The sequence below is a fragment of the Oncorhynchus masou genome, chromosome 28 (assembly GCF_036934945.1).
Source record: "Oncorhynchus masou masou isolate Uvic2021 chromosome 28, UVic_Omas_1.1, whole genome shotgun sequence".
NCBI lineage: Eukaryota > Metazoa > Chordata > Actinopteri > Salmoniformes > Salmonidae > Oncorhynchus > Oncorhynchus masou.
This window is the reverse complement of record NC_088239.1, coordinates 23,882,241-23,901,192: the sequence shown is the minus strand read 5'-3', so window position 1 is coordinate 23,901,192 and position 18,952 is coordinate 23,882,241. Positions and strand designations below refer to the sequence as shown.

At 43.2% G+C, this 18,952-nt stretch overlaps 1 protein-coding gene across 7 annotated transcripts in view; it reads right to left on the bottom strand.

Moving 5' to 3' along the window:
- c28h8orf34 (chromosome 28 C8orf34 homolog) overlaps window positions 1–18,952 on the bottom strand; it is a 172,492-nt gene that overhangs the window by 118,927 nt on the left and 34,613 nt on the right. For 6 of the 7 annotated variants that reach the window (XR_010452030.1, XR_010452031.1, XM_064941628.1 and 3 more), the window contains exon 3: window positions 17,723–17,854. Coding sequence is in view for 5 of the 7 variants with exons in the window: in XM_064941628.1 (XP_064797700.1) it covers window positions 17,723–17,854 (132 nt within the window). In the remaining 2 variants the exon portion in view is untranslated. The remainder of the gene's footprint in view (window positions 1–17,722; window positions 17,855–18,952) is intronic. The other variant, XM_064941629.1, reaches the window with a different exon arrangement.

The window sequence follows — 18,952 nt, the reverse complement described above, 5'->3', positions numbered from 1 at the left end:
TCTATTCAAACATGGACACTTACCACGCTGCGTATTGGTCCGATCCTTGCTACACCTCTTCAGATGAAAGGAGGAAATCCTTACACTGTCAGAAGTATTACAATGTAAATGTACTTTTAATCCGTATGTCGCATATTTCAAGACGTGGCATATAATGGTGCAGTGAGATACCCGATGGGTTGGACGATACTCTACTCATCAATTATCTTTAAGAAAAAACATATACTTAACTGGAAATCAAACAATTCTCCATCGTTAAGACAATAGAAAAATCATATGCTTCATTATCTAAATATTGAAAGAGCATTGGAGACGGAGAGGAACAAAAGGGTGCAATTTGAGGACATTTGACAGAGTAGTGCGGGCACTGGAGATAGGAGTGAGAACAGGTGGGCCTGGGTAGCTGTGATGTCATTGATGTTTGTGTGGATCTGTATGTTCTGTATTAACAAAAAAGTAAATAATCTTACCAAAAAAAAACACAACTTGTTTTCCTATGGAGAGAAAAAAATCTATTCTGGCTTTTCTGCAGTGTAACATATTTCGTTGCTCAAAGTGAGCAATAGGCACAAAATATTTATTTTTGTTGTTTGTTTTCTTGAATCTTGAAATGCATAGAGGGATTCACCCATAATCATTGTACCTAGAGTACAATAATATATGCAATATCTCTGACACCTCACCCTGCAGTCATGAGAAAAGGCGATCTACTGGAGTTTAGTTTTCTTGTAAATGTCTCTCTGTCATGACAAAGGAAAAGTAATGAGAATAGAATGTAGATCAATGACATAACAAGAGATGACGGTTTATTGTTGTAACAATTCATTGGTCAAAATAAACTGTTGATTTAGTCAATGAGTCTAAATGACATACTTTTGAAATACATTCAATGTATTTTTTTCTTCATAATTTCACACGTAAACAAACAAACAACCATATATTAATGGTGAAATCCAGTATTTTAACATTATAGGCTGGATCCAAATAAGATTTTTGCAAAACAACCTTGTTTTTGTTATGTTATGTTATGCACAAAATAGTTTGATGGATTCTGCCCTTCTATGTCCTGAGAAGTGAGTGCTGCTCCTCAAACACCACAGCTCAGGTTTTCCAATAGTGCCCTCAAAGCTCATCACTAAGCTAAGGACCCTGGGACTAAACACCTCCCTCTGCAACTGGATCCTGGACTTCCTGACGGGCCCCCCCAGGTGATAAGGGTAAGTCACACATCTGCCACAGCTGATTCTCAAAGAAGACAGGCCCATCAGGGATGTGTGCTCAGTCCTCTCCTGTACTCCCGGTTCAATGACTGCCACGGCCAGGCACGACTCCAACACCATCATTAAGTTTACTGATAACACAACAGTGGTAGGCCTGATCACCGACAATGATGAGACCGCCTGTGAGGGAGGAGGTCAACTAGACCTTTCCGTGTGGTGCCAGGCCAACAACCTGCCCTCAACGTGATCTGGACAAAGGAGATGATTGTGAATCAGGAAAAGGAGGACTGAGCGTCCCCCATTCTCATCCAACCTGCAGTGGAGCAGGTTGAGAGCTACACCACTGGGTGGTGACATCACCAACAAACTAACATGTTCCAAGCACACCATGACAGTCATGAAGAGGGCATGACAAAAACCTATTCCCCCTCAGAGACTGAAAAGATTTGGCATGGGTCCTCAGATCCTCAAAAGTTTCTACAGCTGCACCATCGAGAACATCCTGACCGGTTGCATCATCTCCTGGTATGGCAACTGTCGGCCTCCGACCGCAAGGCACTACAGAGGGTGTGGCGTACAGTACATCACTGGGGCTAAGCTTCCTGGCATCCAGGACCTCTATACCAGGTAACAAATACCATTCTTTTCACAAATGGTGTCAGAGGAAGGCCCTACATTATTGTCAACGTCTCCAGCCACCCTAGTCATAGACGGTTTCTCTGTACCGCCCGGTGACGGTACCAAAGCCCAAGTCTTGGTCCAAAAGGCATCTTAACAGCTTCTACCCCCAAGCCATAAGACTCCTGAACAGCTAATCCAAGTCAATTGTCTTTTACGCTACTGCTTTGTTTATTATCTATGCATTGCCACTTCAATTCCACCTAGATGTACATATTAACTCAAATACCTCAAGGCTAACCGGACCCCTAAACAAACTGACTCTGCACCGATACCCCTGTATATAGCCTCGCTATTTTATTTTACTGCTCGTTGAATTATTTTGTACTTTTATTTTCTATTTTTTTACTTAACATTATTTTTCTTAAAACTTCTTAAAGCATTGTTGGTTAAGGGCTTGTAAGTAAGCATTCCACTCTAAGGTCTATACCTGTTGTATTCGGCGCATGTGACAAATACAATTTGATTTGATTTGTACTGTGTTGCATCTCTGAAAAGTACTTCTGTATGGATGACTACTTTGAATTGCATCAGCCATCTGTGTAAAGTACAGTACTAGACGTGTTCTACAAAGATACAGAGATACCAGGTGTTATGCATGTCTCATGTACAGTATGTTTCATGACTGAAATATACTGGATTACTAGAAGTATTCTACAGTATGGGCAACACTGGCTAAGTACACAGGTACGTAATCTACCTTTTTGACAGTTTATTTTTAGGTAGAATAGGAGGATTTTATCTGTTGTTATTTAGTGTAAATTAATTTACTGCATGAGTCACACGGTGTCTTAACATACATGTTAACAGAGGCATGTTTAGTCTTTGCTGTTCTTTCCTCTCCTCCATTTCCTTCCTTCCTTCCTCTTATCTATTTTTCTCTTCCTCTTCTATCCATTATTATGGCCAACTGTAATTGTAGCATAGAAAGACTAGAAACTAACGGGGAATGACATATGACACATGTACTGTATGTTAACAGAGTGTTGAATAACAATAGACATGTATGTAAACCGCATGTTGATGCCTTTATTACTTGGGTGATGAAGCTATTAAATATTACTATAAAAGATGAGATTGTGGTGGCGTAATGGTCATGCTTTCTAACTCGTTTTGAAGTGCACGGTTACCATGCAACAAACTCTAACCCACAACATACATAACAAACACACACTAGTTGTCTTTCTATGGAGAGAAAAAACATCTATTCTGGCTTTTCTGCTGTTTAACAGATTTCATTGCTCAAAATAAGCAATAGGCACAAATATTATTTACACAAATGATTATTATTTTGTTGATTATTGAAATGAATAGAGTGATTCACCCATAATCATTGTACCTACAGCATATTAATATATAGATGATCTGCTTTTATCTTGATATCTTGGACCTCACCCTGCAGTCAGGAGAAGAAAGGGCGAGCTACTGTAGTTTAGTTTTCTTGTAAATGTTAACTCTGTCATGACAAAGGAAAAGTAATGAGAATGGAATGTAGATCAATGACATAACAAGAGATGACGGTTTATTGTTGTAACAATTCATTGGTCAAAATAAACTGTTGATTTAGTCAATGAGTCTAAATGACATACTGTTGAAATACATTCAATGTATTTTTCTCTTCATATTGTTACACAATATCCACCCTTCATCACCAGCGTGAATGACACTGGGGCTGTTGCATATTAGGCCGGATGGTACCTAAGACAGTGATGCGGTTTGGGTCCCAGACACAGTCCTCTTCCAGACCACTCTTCACCATACCACAGTTAGGAGGAACCCAGGCGGTGTCGTAACCGTTCTCATGCCAGGTTGTCCGCAGAGGATGATCCTGACAGTCAATTCTTTTCACCTTGCCCACATTGACTTGGACTCGAATGACAACGCTCTGATGTTCAGGAAGAGGCAGGGGGTACCTGCTTGCCTTCTGCAGGTCTCGGCTGAGGTACACTCCACACCTCAACATACCAACAGGAGACTGATGAAAACCAGTGTTCAGGATTTGATTTGCGGCCTGCTTAGTGGTGCCGTGGTACATGATGTAGGTTTTGCCATCTTGTGGTTCAGATTGGCCCAGTCGCACTACCCCAAGAGGAAAAGTGAAGTCATCTTCTGCCCACATGGTTGTGTAATTGCTGCTGTAAAGAAGACAGGACTGTCAGCTATGTGAGAGATCTACTACACCCTAATGATATTGCCAGTCAGGCACATGCTCAGATAAAGTCCTAGGGGTACTGGAGAACCTGCCATTTGTCCCTACTATTAAAACAGTGCCCTTTCGATTGGTGGTGTTTTTAAACTAATTTATTTTCTCTCTTGTTACTTTAATTGTAACAAATTGCCCATCAAACTAAATGTTCTCATAAAATCATGAATCTTGTAAAAAGTCCCCTCCCCGCCCTTCAACCTGCATGGAGTGATCTACTGGGTGGTGAGTTTGAAATGAATACTGCCAGTAGTAAGTTACTTAGAGTTGCTAACATGTGTCGTCTCAGGATCAGGGAAAGGGGCAGGCACAGTTTGACTGTTTGTCAGTAGCAGAACAAATTTACATCAAGTAAAGACTACTTATATATGCTTTAAAACAAGATAAATACCTGAGTTATCTACATTTGGGATGATCAGCTGATCTAAACCACCACAGTAGTGATTCTAGCAAAGATACTTTCACTAGCTAGCTACATAGTTGTCTTTGCTGTCTTCGTATCCAAGATAATTGTGTAGTTTAGAGTGTGTAGACTTAGAGTGATTATCTTAATTTACCGAGGTTAGCTAGCCAGCTATTTGTCGTCCTTAACGTAGGAGATGCTGCTAGCTAGCTAGCCAACAGCTAGCCAACGTCTACCGAATTGAACTTCAACTACCCGGTCAACATTCCGCCTCGCCCCACAGGTAGTATCACATTTTCATTTCACTTCATTACAGTACAACGGTTTGATTTGTTTGATCGTAGCTAGCTAGCTACATAGCTGTCTTTGTATCTAAGACAATTGTGTAGTCTAGAGCGATTTTCTAAGTTAGCTAGCCAGCTATTGTCGTTCTTTTAACGTAACGTAACGCTATCAACACTGCTAGCTAGCCAGCTAGCCCCCGAATAGCAGCACTGTAGAAACTATTACAGTAGAACGGTTTGATTTGTTTGATCGTAGCTAGCTAGCTACATAGCCGTCTTTGTATCTAAGACAATTGTGTAGTCTAGAGCGATTTTCTAGGTTAGCTAGCCAGCGATTGTCGTTCTTTTAACGTAACGTAACGCAATCAACACTGCTAGCTAGCCAGCTAGCCCCGAATAGCAGCACTGTAGAAACTATTACACTCGACGGAACGACTTGATTAGTGTAGTGTCAACATCGCAGCCACTGCCAGCTAGCCTACAAAGTCAACAACGCAGCCACTGCCAGCTAGCCTACTCCAGCAGTACTGTATCATTTTAGTCAATAAGATTCTTGCTACGTAAGCTTAACTTTCTGAACATTCGAGACGTGTAGTCCACTTGTCATTCCAATCTCCTTTGCATTAGCGTAGCCTCTTCTGTAGCCTGTCAACTATGTGTCTATCTATCCCTGTTCTCTCCTCTCTGCACAGACCATACAAACGCTCCACACCGCGTGGCCGCGGCCACCCTAATCTGGTGGTCCCAGCGCGCACGACCCACGTGGAGTTCCAGGTCTCCGGTAGCCTCTGGAACTGCCGATCTGCGGCCAACAAGGCAGAGTTCATCTCAGCCTATGCCTCCCTCCAGTCCCTCGACTTCTTGGCACTGACGGAAACATGGATCACCACAGATAACACTGCTACTCCTACTGCTCTCTCTTCGTCCGCCCACGTGTTCTCGCACACCCCGGTCAGCGGGGTGGTGGCACCGGGATCCTCATCTCTCCCAAGTGGTCATTCTCTCTTTCTCCCCTTACCCATCTGTCTATCGCCTCCTTTGAATTCCATGCTGTCACAGTTACCAGCCCTTTCAAGCTTAACATCCTTATCATTTATCGCCCTCCAGGTTCCCTCGGAGAGTTCATCAATGAGCTTGATGCCTTGATAAGCTCCTTTCCTGAGGACGGCTCACCTCTCACAGTCCTGGGCGACTTTAACCTCCCCACGTCTACCTTTGACTCATTCCTCTCTGCCTCCTTCTTTCCACTCCTCTCCTCTTTTGACCTCACCCTCTCACCTTCCCCCCCTACTCACAAGGCAGGCAATACGCTCGACCTCATCTTTACTAGATGCTGTTCTTCCACTAACCTCATTGCAACCCCCCTCCAAGTCTCCGACCACTACCTTGTATCCTTTTCCCTCTCGCTCTCATCCAACACTTCCCACACTGCCCCTACTCGGATGGTATCGCGCCGTCCCAACCTTCGCTCTCTCTCCCCCGCTACTCTCTCCTCTTCCATCCTATCATCTCTTCCCTCTGCTCAAACCTTCTCCAACCTATCTCCTGATTCTGCCTCCTCAACCCTCCTCTCTTCCCTTTCTGCATCCTTTGACTCTCTATGTCCCCTATCCTCCAGGCCGGCTCGGTCCTCCCCTCCCGCTCCGTGGCTCGACGACTCATTGCGAGCTCACAGAACAGTGCTCCGGGCAGCCGAGCGGAAATGGAGGAAAACTCACCTCCCTGCGGACCGGGCATCCTTTCACTCCCTCCTCTCTACATTTTCCTCCTCTGTCTCTGCTGCTAAAGCCACTTTCTACCACTCTAAATTCCAAGCATCTGCCTCTAACCCTAGGAAGCTCTTTGCCACCTTCTCCTCCCTCCTGAAATCCTCCTCCCCCTCCCCCCTCCTCCCTCTCTGCAGATGACTTCGTCAACCATTTTGAAAAGAAGGTCGACGACATCCGATCCTCGTTTGCTAAGTCAAACGACACCGCTGGTTCTGCTCACACTGCCCTACCCTGTGCTCTGACCTCTTTCTCCCCTCTCTCTCCAGATGAAATCTCGCTTCTTGTGACGGCCGGCCGCCCAACAACCTGCCCGCTTGACCCTATCCCCTCCTCTCTTCTCCAGACCATTTCCGGAGACCTTCTCCCTTACCTCACCTCGCTCATCAACTCATCCCTGACCGCTGGCTACGTCCCTTCCGTCTTCAAGAGAGCGAGAGTTGCACCCCTTCTGAAAAAAACCTACACTCGATCCCTCCGATGTCAACAACTACAGACCAGTATCCCTTCTTTCTTTTTCTCTCCAAAACTCTTGAACGTGCCGTCCTTGGCCAGCTCTCCCGCTATCTCTCTCAGAATGACCTTCTTGATCCAAATCAGTCAGGTTTCAAGACTAGTCATTCAACTGAGACTGCTCTTCTCTGTATCACGGAGGCGCTCCGCACTGCTAAAGCTAACTCTCTCTCCTCTGCTCTCATCCTTCTAGACCTATCGGCTGCCTTCGATACTGTGAACCATCAGATCCTCCTCTCCACCCTCTCCGAGTTGGGCATCTCCGGCGCGGCCCACGCTTGGATTGCGTCCTACCTGACAGGTCGCTCCTACCAGGTGGCGTGGCGAGAATCTGTCTCCTCGCCACGCGCTCTCACCACTGTTGTCCCCCAGTGCTCTGTTCTAGGCCCTCTCCTATTCTCGCTATACACCAAGTCACTTGGCTCTGTCATAACCTCACATGGTCTCTCCTATCATTGCTATGCAGACGACACACAATTAATCTTCTCCTTTCCCCCTTCTGATGACCAGGTGGCGAATCGCATCTCTGCATGTCTGGCAGACATATCAGTGTGGATGACGGATCACCACCTCAAGCTGAACCTCGGCAAGATGGAGCTGCTCTTCCTCCCGGGGAAGGACTGCCCGTTCCATGATCTCGCCATCACGGTTGACAACTCCATTGTGTCCTCCTCCCAGAGCGCTAAGAACCTTGGCGTGATCCTGGACAACACCCTGTCGTTCTCAACCAACATCATGGCGGTGGCCCGTTCCTGTAGATTCATGCTCTACAACATCCGAAGAGTACGACCCTGCCTCACACAGGAAGCGGCGCAGGTCCTAATCCAGGCACTTGTCATCTCCCGTCTGGATTACTGCAACTCGCTGTTGGCTGGGCTCCCTGCCTGTGCCATTAAACCCCTACAACTCATCCAGAACGCCGCAGCCCGTCTGGTGTTCAACCTTCCCAAGTTCTCTCACGTCACCCCGCTCCTCCGCTCTCTCCACTGGCTTCCAGTTGAAGCTCGCATCCGCTACAAGACCATGGTGCTTGCCTACGGAGCTGTGAGGGGAACGGCACCGCAGTACCTCCAGGCTCTGATCAGGCCCTACACCCAAACAAGGGTCCTGCGTTCATCCACCTCTGGCCTGCTCGCCTCCCTACCACTGAAGAAGTACAGTTCCCGCTCAGCCCAGTCAAAACTGTTCGCTGCTCTGGCCCCCCAATGGTGGAACAAACTCCCTCACGACGCCAGGACAGCGGAGTCAATTACCACCTTCCGGAGACACCTGAAACCCCACCTCTTCAAGGAATACCTAGGATAGGATAAGTAATCCTTCTCACACCCCCCCCTAAATGATTTAGATGCACTATTGTAAAGTGGCTGTTCCACTGGATGTCAGAAGGTGAATTCACCAATTTGTAAGTCGCTCTGGATAAGAGCGTCTGCTAAATGACTTAAATGTAAATGTAAAATGTAACTACCTACCTTTCATCTGTGGTTCTAGCTTTCTTACCCTACAATGTGTGACGAGCGAGTGTGCTTCATGCACAGACCCATTAAAGGTCTGTTCACGACCCTGTGGCTAGTCTACATTATTATGTCTGAGGGACAAGTCGGGTAGTAGCTTAAATTTCATGGGTGACAGTAACAAATACCCATTCTTTTCACAACATTATAAACAAATTTATTTTTATATGAAAATGTCATGGTATGCATTCAGTCAATTGTTTAGCTTCTTTGTTGGTGACCTACTCTTTGATCATATGCACATTTTACATAGAGGATTTAAGAGACTTAAAATAGTAAAAGTAAAAAAAATCATAGACCTCCACAAGTCTGGTTCATCCTTAGGAGAAATTTACAAATGCCTGAAGGTACCACGTTCATCTGTACAAACAATAGTACGCAAGTATAAACACCATGGGACCACGCAGCCGTCATACTGCTCAGGACGGAGACGCGTTCTGTCTCCTAGAGATGAACGTACTTTGTTGCGAAAAGTCCAAATCAATCCCAGAACTACAGCAAAGGACCATGTGAAGATGCTGGAGGAAACGGGTACAAAAGTATCTATATCCACAGTAAAACGAGTCCTATACTGACATAACCTGAAAGGCCGCTCAGCAAGGAAGAAGCCACTGCTCCAAAACAGCCATAAAAAAGCCAGACTACGGTTTGCAACTGCACATGGGGACAAAGATTGCACTTTTTGGAGAAATGTCCTCTGGTCTGATGAAATAAAAATATAATTGTTTGGCCATAATGACCATCGTTATGTTTAAACAAAGAAGGGGGAGGCTTGAAAGCCGAAGAACACCATCCCAACCGTGAAGTACGGGGGTGGCAGCATCATGTTGTGGGGGTGCATGGCTGCAGGAGGGACTGGTGCACTTCACAAAATAGATGGTATCATGAGGTAGGAAAATTAAGTGGATATATTGAAGCAACATCTCAAGACATCAGTCAAGAAGTTAAATCTTGGTTGCAAATGGGTCTTCCAAAACGACAATGACCCCAAGCATACTTCCACAGTTGTGGCAAAATGCCTTAAGGATAACAACGTCAAGGTATTGGAGTGGCCATCACAAAGCTCTGACCTCAATCCTATAGAACATTTGTGGGCAGAACTGAAAAAGAGTGGCGAGCAAGGAGGCCTACAAACCTGACTCAGTTACACCAAAATTCCCCCAACTTATTGTGGGAAGCTTGTGGAAGGCTACCCGAAATGTTTGATCCAAGTTAAACAGTTTAAAGGCAACGCTACCAAATACTAAATCATTGTATGTAAACTTCTAACCCACTGGGAATGTGGTGAAAGAATTAAAAGCTCAAGTAAAACATTCTCTCTACTATTATTCTGACATTTCACATTCTTATAATAAAGTGGTGATCCTAACTAACCTAACACAGGGAATTTTTACAAGGATTAAATGTCAGCGACTGTGAAACTGAGTTTAAATGTATTTGGCTAAGGTGTATGTAAACTTCCGACTTCAACTGTTTGTTTCATGACTAAAATCCACTTAGACACAACCAAAAGACTCCAAATAGGATAAGGGTATCCTGTGGTCATGTAGGGAGTTGCACTTGGAAAGCCAGGACTGTTGGTTTGATTCCTGCTGGGCCACCAATACCAATATTTGCACAGAAAAAAGCATCTGCTAAATGGCAAGAGCCTGTAAAGGTGTTTCTCATTATATTCTGGTGTATAGAGGAGCACAGCTGTCTCTTCAATGCCAGACTGGCAGTTGAGAAATACTTTTTCAGGAACTGAGAGAAAAACAGAAGAGTGAAAGCCACAACTGATCTTAATTCTAACCTTACCATACACTTCACACTTGTACTTCACAGCCTAGTGGAAACCAAAATCTCTATTGTTATTAAGCTATGTAAAATGACGGCTGATGATGTGTGGCTGCTTTTCAGATACATTTTTGTACATTTGAATGTTACAGAAATAGGGCCTTGGCCTAAAGTTGGAGTGAGCAAGAGAGAACATTAATTTGAGGGCGAACCGTGATCCTATTAACTCGAATGCCCAGCATGGAGAGAAGGAGAACTGCTCTTTATCAGGGACTCACGGGGCTCATTTGAATTTCCTGATGCAGCAGGAAAATTCTCAGCGACAAAAAAATGATCAAGTACACACACACACACACACACACAATAGTTTGATGGATTCTGCCCTTCTATGTTCCTGAGAAGTGAGTGCTGCTCCTGCATACATCACTGTAATGTGTTGTATCTCTAAACATCACTACTATATGGATGACTACTTCGAATTGCATCAGCCATCTGTGTAAAGTACAGTACTAGAAGTGTTCTACAAAGATACAGTGATACCAGGTGTTATGCATGTTTCATGTATGTTTCATGACTGAAATACACTGGATTGCTGGAAGTGTTCTACAGTAGGGGGATGTCCATGTTACATTTATAAACCTGTAGAATACACAGGTACGTAATCTACCCTTTTGACGGTTTGTTTTGAGGAAGAAAAGAGGATTTTATCGGTTGTTATTTAGTGTGAATGAATTTACTGCATGAGTCACACGGTGTCTTAACACACACAAGTTAACAGAGGCATGTTTAGTCTTTGCTGTTCCCTCCCTCTTTCTATCTATTTTCTCTTCTCCTTCCTACCTCTTTCAATTGTAATAGTCAACTGTAACAGTAGCATAGAAATACTAGAAACAAAGAAGGAATGAAATATTACACATGTACTGTATGTTAATGGCTGCTAAACAGACATCTCCAGCACTTCAGAGGCGGCTGCCCGGAGACAGAGATTAGGAATCACTGGCCACTTTAAGGAAATGAAACACTAGACACTTTAATAATGTCTCCGTATCTTGCATTACTCATCTCATGTGTGTAAACTGTACTCGACACTATTCTACGGTATCTTAGTCACTTCAATTGTTTGTAAATATTGCATCATTCACCTCATATGTATAAACTGTACTCTATACTATGCCACTGTATCTTAGATCAATACCGCTCTGACATGTATATATGTTCTTAATCCTTTCCTACTTAGATGTACATGTATTATGGGAATACGTTGTGAAACTGCTAGATATTACTTGTTAGATACTACTGCACTATCAGAGCTAGAAGCAGTAGCATTTCGTGTGCCAATAACATTTGATTTGATTTGAACAGTATGTTAAATAATAATAATAGACACATGTATGTAAACTGTATGTTGATTCCTTTATTTCCTGGGAGATTAAGATACTAAATATTATTATAAAAGATGAGATTGTAGTGCTGTGATGTTCAGGCTTTCTAGCCTGTTTTGAAGTGCACGGTTACCCTGCAATAAACTCTCACCAACAAGATACAAAACAACACACACTACTTGTCTTCCTATGGAGAGAAAAAATATATATTCAGGCTTTTCTGCTGTTTAACATATTTCATTGCTCAAAGTAAGCAATAGGTACAAATTATTTTCACAAAATGTTAATTGTTTTGTTGATTTTGTTGAAATGAATAGAGTGATTCACCCATAATCATTGTACCTACAGTATATTATATATAGATGATCTGCTTTTATCTTGATCTCTGACACCTCACCCTGCAGTCAGGAGAAAAGGCGAGCTACCATAGTTTCGTTTTCTTGTAAATGTTCTCTCTGTCATGACATAGGAAAAGTCATGAGAATAGAATGTTGATCAATGACATAACAAGACATGATGGTTTATTGTTGTAACAATTTATTGGTCAAAATCAGCTGTTGTTTTAGTCAATGAGTCTAAATGACATACTGTTGAAATACATTCAATATATTTTTCTCTTCATATTGTTACACAATATCCACCCTTCATCACCAGCGTGAATGACACTGGGGCTGTTGCATATTAGGCTGGATGGTATCTAAGACAGTGATGCGGTTTGGGTCCCAGACACAGTCCTCTTCCAGACCACTCTTCACCATACCACAGTTAGGAGGAACCCAGGCGGTGTCGTAACCGTTCTCATGCCAGGTTGTCCGCAGAGGATGATACTGATTGTCAATTCTTTTCACTTTGCCCACATTGACTTTGACTCGGATGACAACCCTCTGATGTTCAGGAAGAAGCAGGGGGTACCTGCTTGCCTTCTGCAGGTCTCGGCTGAGGTACACTCCACGCCCCAACATACCACCAGCAGACCGACGAAAACCCGTGTTCAGGATTTGATTTGCGGCCAGCTGAGTGGTGCCGTGGTACATGATGTAGGTATAGCCATTTTGTGGTTCAGATAGGCCCAGTCGCACTACCCCAGAGGGAAGAGTGAAGTCATCTTCTGCCCACATGGTTGTGTAAATGCTGCTGTAAAGAAGACAGGACTGTCAGTGATGTGAGAGATCTACTACACCCTAATGATATTGCCAGTCAGGCACATGCTCAGATAGAGTCCTAGGGGTACTGGAGAACCTGCCCTTTGTCCCTACTATTAAAACAGTGCCCTTTTGATTGATGGTGTTTTTTAAACAAATTTATTTTCTCTCTTGTCACTTTAAATTGTAACAAATTGCCCATTAAACTAGATATTCTCATGAACTCATGAATCTTGAAACAAGTCCCCTCCCCGCCCTTCAACCTGCATGGAGTGATCTACAATGCTGGGTGGTGAGTTTGAAATGAATACTGCCAGTAGTTGGTTACTTAGGGTTTCTAGCATGTCTCGTCTCTCAGGGACAGGAAAAGGGGCAACTGCAGTTTGACTGTCAGTAGCAGAACAGATTTAAATCAAGTAAATACTAGTTAGCTTGTTTTGAAAGCATAACTAACTAGCTGATTCATCTGCATTTGGGATGATCAACTGATTTAGCCCACCACAGTAGTGGTTCTAGCAAAGATACTTTTACTTCCTCCCTTTCATCTGTGGTTCTAACTTGCTTACCCTACAATGTGTGATGAGTGAGTGTGGCTTTTTTTTATATACCTTGAGCATCTCCCCCATCAAAGGTCTGTTCACACGACATTTTGATTTAGTTTAATAACTTCTTTTTTGCTCAGAATTTTCCTTCACCGCAGAAAATGTAAACTTGGAGTGTATTTGAGTTTTAAAAAGGCATCTAAAGTTTGTAATTTCCACTTTGACATTTCAGACTAGATTCCCTCGAACAAAACATTTATCGACACCTACAAAATTGTCCAATTATTATAATCCACATAATAATTCAAATTTCCCATTGCTGCAGGATTATTTTCCTGCTGTAGCAAACTGTCTCAAATTAAAATCCTACATAAGTAGCTTGACTTCTATGGGTGACAATAACAAATCTCCATTCTTTTCACAACATTATAAACATAAACCGTAAGGTGCAAAATGATTACATGGAAATGTCATGGTATGCATTCATTCAATTGTTTCGCTTTTCTGTTGGAGACCTACTCTTTGATCATATGCACATTTTACAGAGAGGATTTAAAATAGCCAAGGCAAAGGACATCCTAAACAAATTGCACATCTACAGATTCCAAAAATAACCAAAATGCAGAGTTGAAATATTAAACCAAAATGTCAAATTTATGAAGTATGATCACGATTAGATGGATAAAGTACTTACCTAATGTTGTCTAGGTGATGTTGATCTCAGGGTACAGGTAAGGTAAGAGTGATTCAACAGATTGCTTTAGAACAGTTCTAGAGGAAGTTATGATAAGGGTGTGTCGTTTGGGCAATATGCAAACGAATGAGGATCTGCTTTTAAGTTTCATTTCCCATCATACAGGATATCACATGATCAAGGTTCATATAAGGAATAGAGGGGAGACTAAACAGTTTCCACCCTCCTCCTCGAACTCTCTCTCTCTTGCTCACTGTCTTTGTTTTAAGGGGTGGGTCAACTTTAATATTGCGGATAGATTGTTGCTTCCAGCAATGTAATTGTCTGAATCATTTCCAATTCCCCATATATTTTTGGGGTAAATATATATATTTATATATTTACAGTCGGGGTCAAAAGTTTTGAGAATGACACAATTATTCAGTGCTTCAGTGTCTTTAGATATTTTTTGTTACTATGGAATACTGAAGTATAATTACAAGCATTTCATAAGTGTCAAAGGCTTTTATTGACAATTACATGAAGTTGATGCAAAGAGTCCATATTTGCAGTGTTACCCTTCTTTTTCAAGACCTCTGCAATCCACCCTGGCATGCTGTCAATTGACTTCTGGGCCACATCCTGACTGATGGCAGCCCATTCTTGCATAATCAATGCTTGGAATTTGTCAGAATTTGTGGGATTTTGTGTGTCCACCCGCCTCTTGAGGATTGACCACAAATTCTCAATGGGATTAAGGTCTGGGGATTTTCCTGGCCATGGACCCAAAATATCGATGTTTTGTTCCCTGAGCCAGTTAGTTATCACTTTTGTCTTATGGCAAGGTGCTCCATCATGCTGGAAAAGGCATTGTTCGTCACCAAACTGTTCCTGGATGGTTGGGAGACGTTGCTCTCGGAGGATGTGTTGGTACCATTGGCTGAGAAGCAACACCACACCTGAATCATCTCAGGATGCTTTACTGTTGGCATGACACAGGACTGATGGTAGAGCTCCCCTTGTCTTCTCCGGACAAGCTTTTTCCGGATGCCCCAAACAATCGGAAAGGGGATTATTAAGAGAAAATGACTTTACCCCAGTCCTCAGCAGTCCAATCCCTGTACCTTTTGCAGAATATTGCTTCTTTGCTGCCCTTCTTGTCACCAGGCCATCCTTCAAAGGTCTTTGCCTCACTGTGCGTGCAGATGCACTCACACCTGCCTACTGCCATTCCTGAGCAAGCATTGTACTGGTGTTGGCTCGATCCCGCAGCTGAATCAACTTTAGGAGACGGTCTTGGCGCTTGCTGGACTTTCTTGGGCGCCCTGAAGCGTTCTTCACAACAATTGAACTGCTCTCCTTGAAGTTCTTGATGATCCAATAAATGGTTGATTTAGGTGCAATCTTCCTGGCAGCAATATCCTTGCCTGTGGAGCCCTTTTTGTGCAAAGCAATGATGACGGCACGTGTTTCCTTGCAAGTAACCATGGCTGACGGAGGTGGCAGGGCTGCAATGTAGCCCTGGGGATTCAGTTTGCAATTAATTGCAATTCATCTGATCACTCTTCATAACATTCTAGAGTATATGAAAATTGCCATCATACAAACTGAGGCAGCAGACTTTGTGAAAATTAATATTTGTGTCATTCTCAAAACCTTTGGCCACGACTGTACATATACTGTCACGACTTCCGCCGAAGTCGGCTCCTCTCCTTGTTCGGGTGGCGTTCGGCCATCGCCGCATCAGTTTTCATATTCCCATTTGTTTTGTCTTGTTCCATACACACCTGGTTTTCATTCCCTAATCACACTGCATGTATTTAGTCCTCTGTTCCCCTCCATGTCTTTGTGTGAAATTGTATTTATGTTATGTGGGTATTGTTACGCGCCATACTTTTTGTCTATGTTCCGTGTTTGAGAATAAAAAAGTGCGCCTGTTCACTACACTCCGCTCTCCTGCACCTGACCTCGCCTCCAGTACACACCCTTAACATATATACACATATGCATATATAAACATGCATATATATAAACACAAACATATACATACATAAATATACCTATCTTTTTGAAATATATTTTCCTTTATTATTTTCCCCCAACCCTTCCACCCCTCCCCTAATTGGAGTAAACTAATGGACAACAACACTGAGGCTTCTACTTCCAGCCTATACATACTATATACATTTTACAGACACAATGTATTTTACAATAGTTATATTATGTTGGTTTTTGTCCTCGCCCTCCTCTATTTCTGATGTCCATCCTGTTTGACTTGCCATATATTTGTAACTGTGCTATTTCACAAAAGTTCTGAACCTGTATACATTTTACAGACCCCCCCCAACTCAATGGCACTTCAATCTTTTGTCTTGCCCATCCACTCTCAGAATAGCACGCGCACACAATCCATGTCTCAATCGTCTCAAGGCTTAAAAATACTTCTTTAAACTGTCTCCTCCCCTTCATCGACACTGATGGAAGTGGATTTAACAGGTGACGTCAATAAGGGATCTTAGCTTTCACCTGGTCAATCTGTCATTGGGAGAGAAAAAAGCAGGTGTTCATAATGTTTTGTACACTCAGGGTCTGTTTCATGCCTGAAATGCACATCGTATGAGAAGGTATCCTGTGGTCCATTGTGGCTCAGTTAGTAAGGAGCTTGAAATGTCAGGATTGTCCGTTTGATTCCCGCTGGGGCCGCCAATATATGTTTCAAAAACATCGGCATTATATTCCCGTGCAGCTTTGAGAGGAGCACAGCTCTGTCTCTTTGGTGCCAGTTAAGGTGTAGTGTGTGATATTGGAAAAGCTTCGCAATCAGGGCCACCAGGGTAGACACACAGACACAGAGATAGAGACAGATCCTCACATTCATTGCCTCCTGAGCAATGGTCTGACCACAGCCTGAAATAGCCTGGGACTGGCAGAGACAGAGAGCAATACTGAATTATTGAGGTTTCTCTCTCTCTCTCTCCCCATCTTTTTTTCTCTCTGACCCATCTCTCTCTCTCTCGTTCAGATTCCATCCACCCAGTTATCTGTGCTATAGACCCTCCGGTAGTGTACCCATCTGGCTCTAGCACAGTTAACCATGGCTAATTTAATGGGAAATTACATCCAATTAAAAGGGGAGATTGAAACTAACGAGGTGAATAATTGGGGTACAACAGGTATCAATGCAATGGACGAACGGTTCCTACTCAAACCTGCAGTTCAGCTTGCTGGAGTTTAGGGGAGATTGGAAGCGCTGTGCCGTGACACCACCTTCACTAAGACCTGATGTGTCTGTCTGTCACACCGAAAGCAAAGAAGCTTCCTAGTGTTTGTATTACTGTCGGTGGACTTTGTTCAGAAAAGACTGGCAGGATTGGCACCTGCTACATCTGCTGCCGAGAGGTTCCCGACATCAATTTGTAATGACAGAGGTACTGACAGGACTGTTAAAGGTTATATAGGTGTGTAAAAGGGAAGACTGAAAGCAATGAGGTGAATGCTTAGGGTACAGCAGGTATCAACGTAAAGTGTGAACGGTTCCTATCCAAACCTCTACTACAGTCTGTTGGACTAGAGAAGGGAGATACAGAGGCTCTCACAGATACACAGCATTCAAATGCAGATACACTCACAGGACTTGGATTCTGGTGAGGGAGGGGAGATGTTAGACACAGCCAGATCACTCTTAGACTTCTTGGGTTTCTTAGGGTGGATCTGCCAGGGCTTCTCATAACTCCTGAAGTCACGACGTCCTTTACTCTCTGCTGGGAGGAGATGAACAAAGCAAAGTACAGAGAGATCATTAATTAAAACCTGCTCCAGAGCGCTCAGGACCTCAGACTGGGGTGAAGGTTCACCTTCCAACAGGACAACAACCCTAAGCACACAGACAAGACAATGCAGGAGTGGCTTGAACGGACCAGCCAGAGGCCGGACTTAAACCAGATCTAATATCTCTGGAGAGACCTGGAAATAGCTGTGCAGCGACGCTCCCCATCCATTCTGACAGAACTTGAGAGGATCTGCAGAGAAGAATGCGAGAAACTCCTCAAATACAGGTGTGCCAAGCTTGTAGCGTCATACCCAAGAAGACTCAAGGCTGTAATCGCTGCCAAAGGTGCTTCAACAAAGTACTGAGTAAAGGGTCTGAATACTCACAGTACCAGTCAAAGGTTTGGACACATCTACTCATTCAAGGGTTTTTCTTTATTTTTACTATTTTCTACCATGTAAAATAATAGTGAAGACATCAAACAAAACTATGAAATAACACATATGGAATCATGTAGTAACCAAAAAAGTATTAAATAAATCAAAATATATTTGAGATTTGAGATTCTTCAAAGTAGCCACCCTTTGCACCTGATTACAGCTTTGCACACTCTTGGCATTCTCTCAATCAGCTTCATGAGGTAGTCACCTGGAATGCATTTCAATTAACAGGTGGGCCTTGTTAAAAGTTAATTTGTGGAATTTCTTGCCTTCTTAATGCGTTTGAGCCAATCAGTTGTGTTGTGACAAGGTAAAGGTGGTAAACAGAAGATAGCCCTATTTGGTGCAAAACCAATCCATATTATGGCAAGAACAGCTCAAATAAGCAAAGAGAAATGACAGTCCATCGTTACTTTAAGGCATGAAGGTCAGTCAATCCAGAAAAACATGTAAAGAACTCCTTTGGTCTGATGAGTCCAAATGTGAGATTTTTGGTTCCAACCGCCGTGTCTTTGTGAGACGTAGAGTAGGTGAACGGATGATCTCCGCACGTGTGGTTCCCACTGTGAAACATGGTGGAGGAGGTGTGGGGGTGCTTTGCTGTTGACACTGTCAGTGATTTATTTAGAATTAAAGGCACACTTAACCAG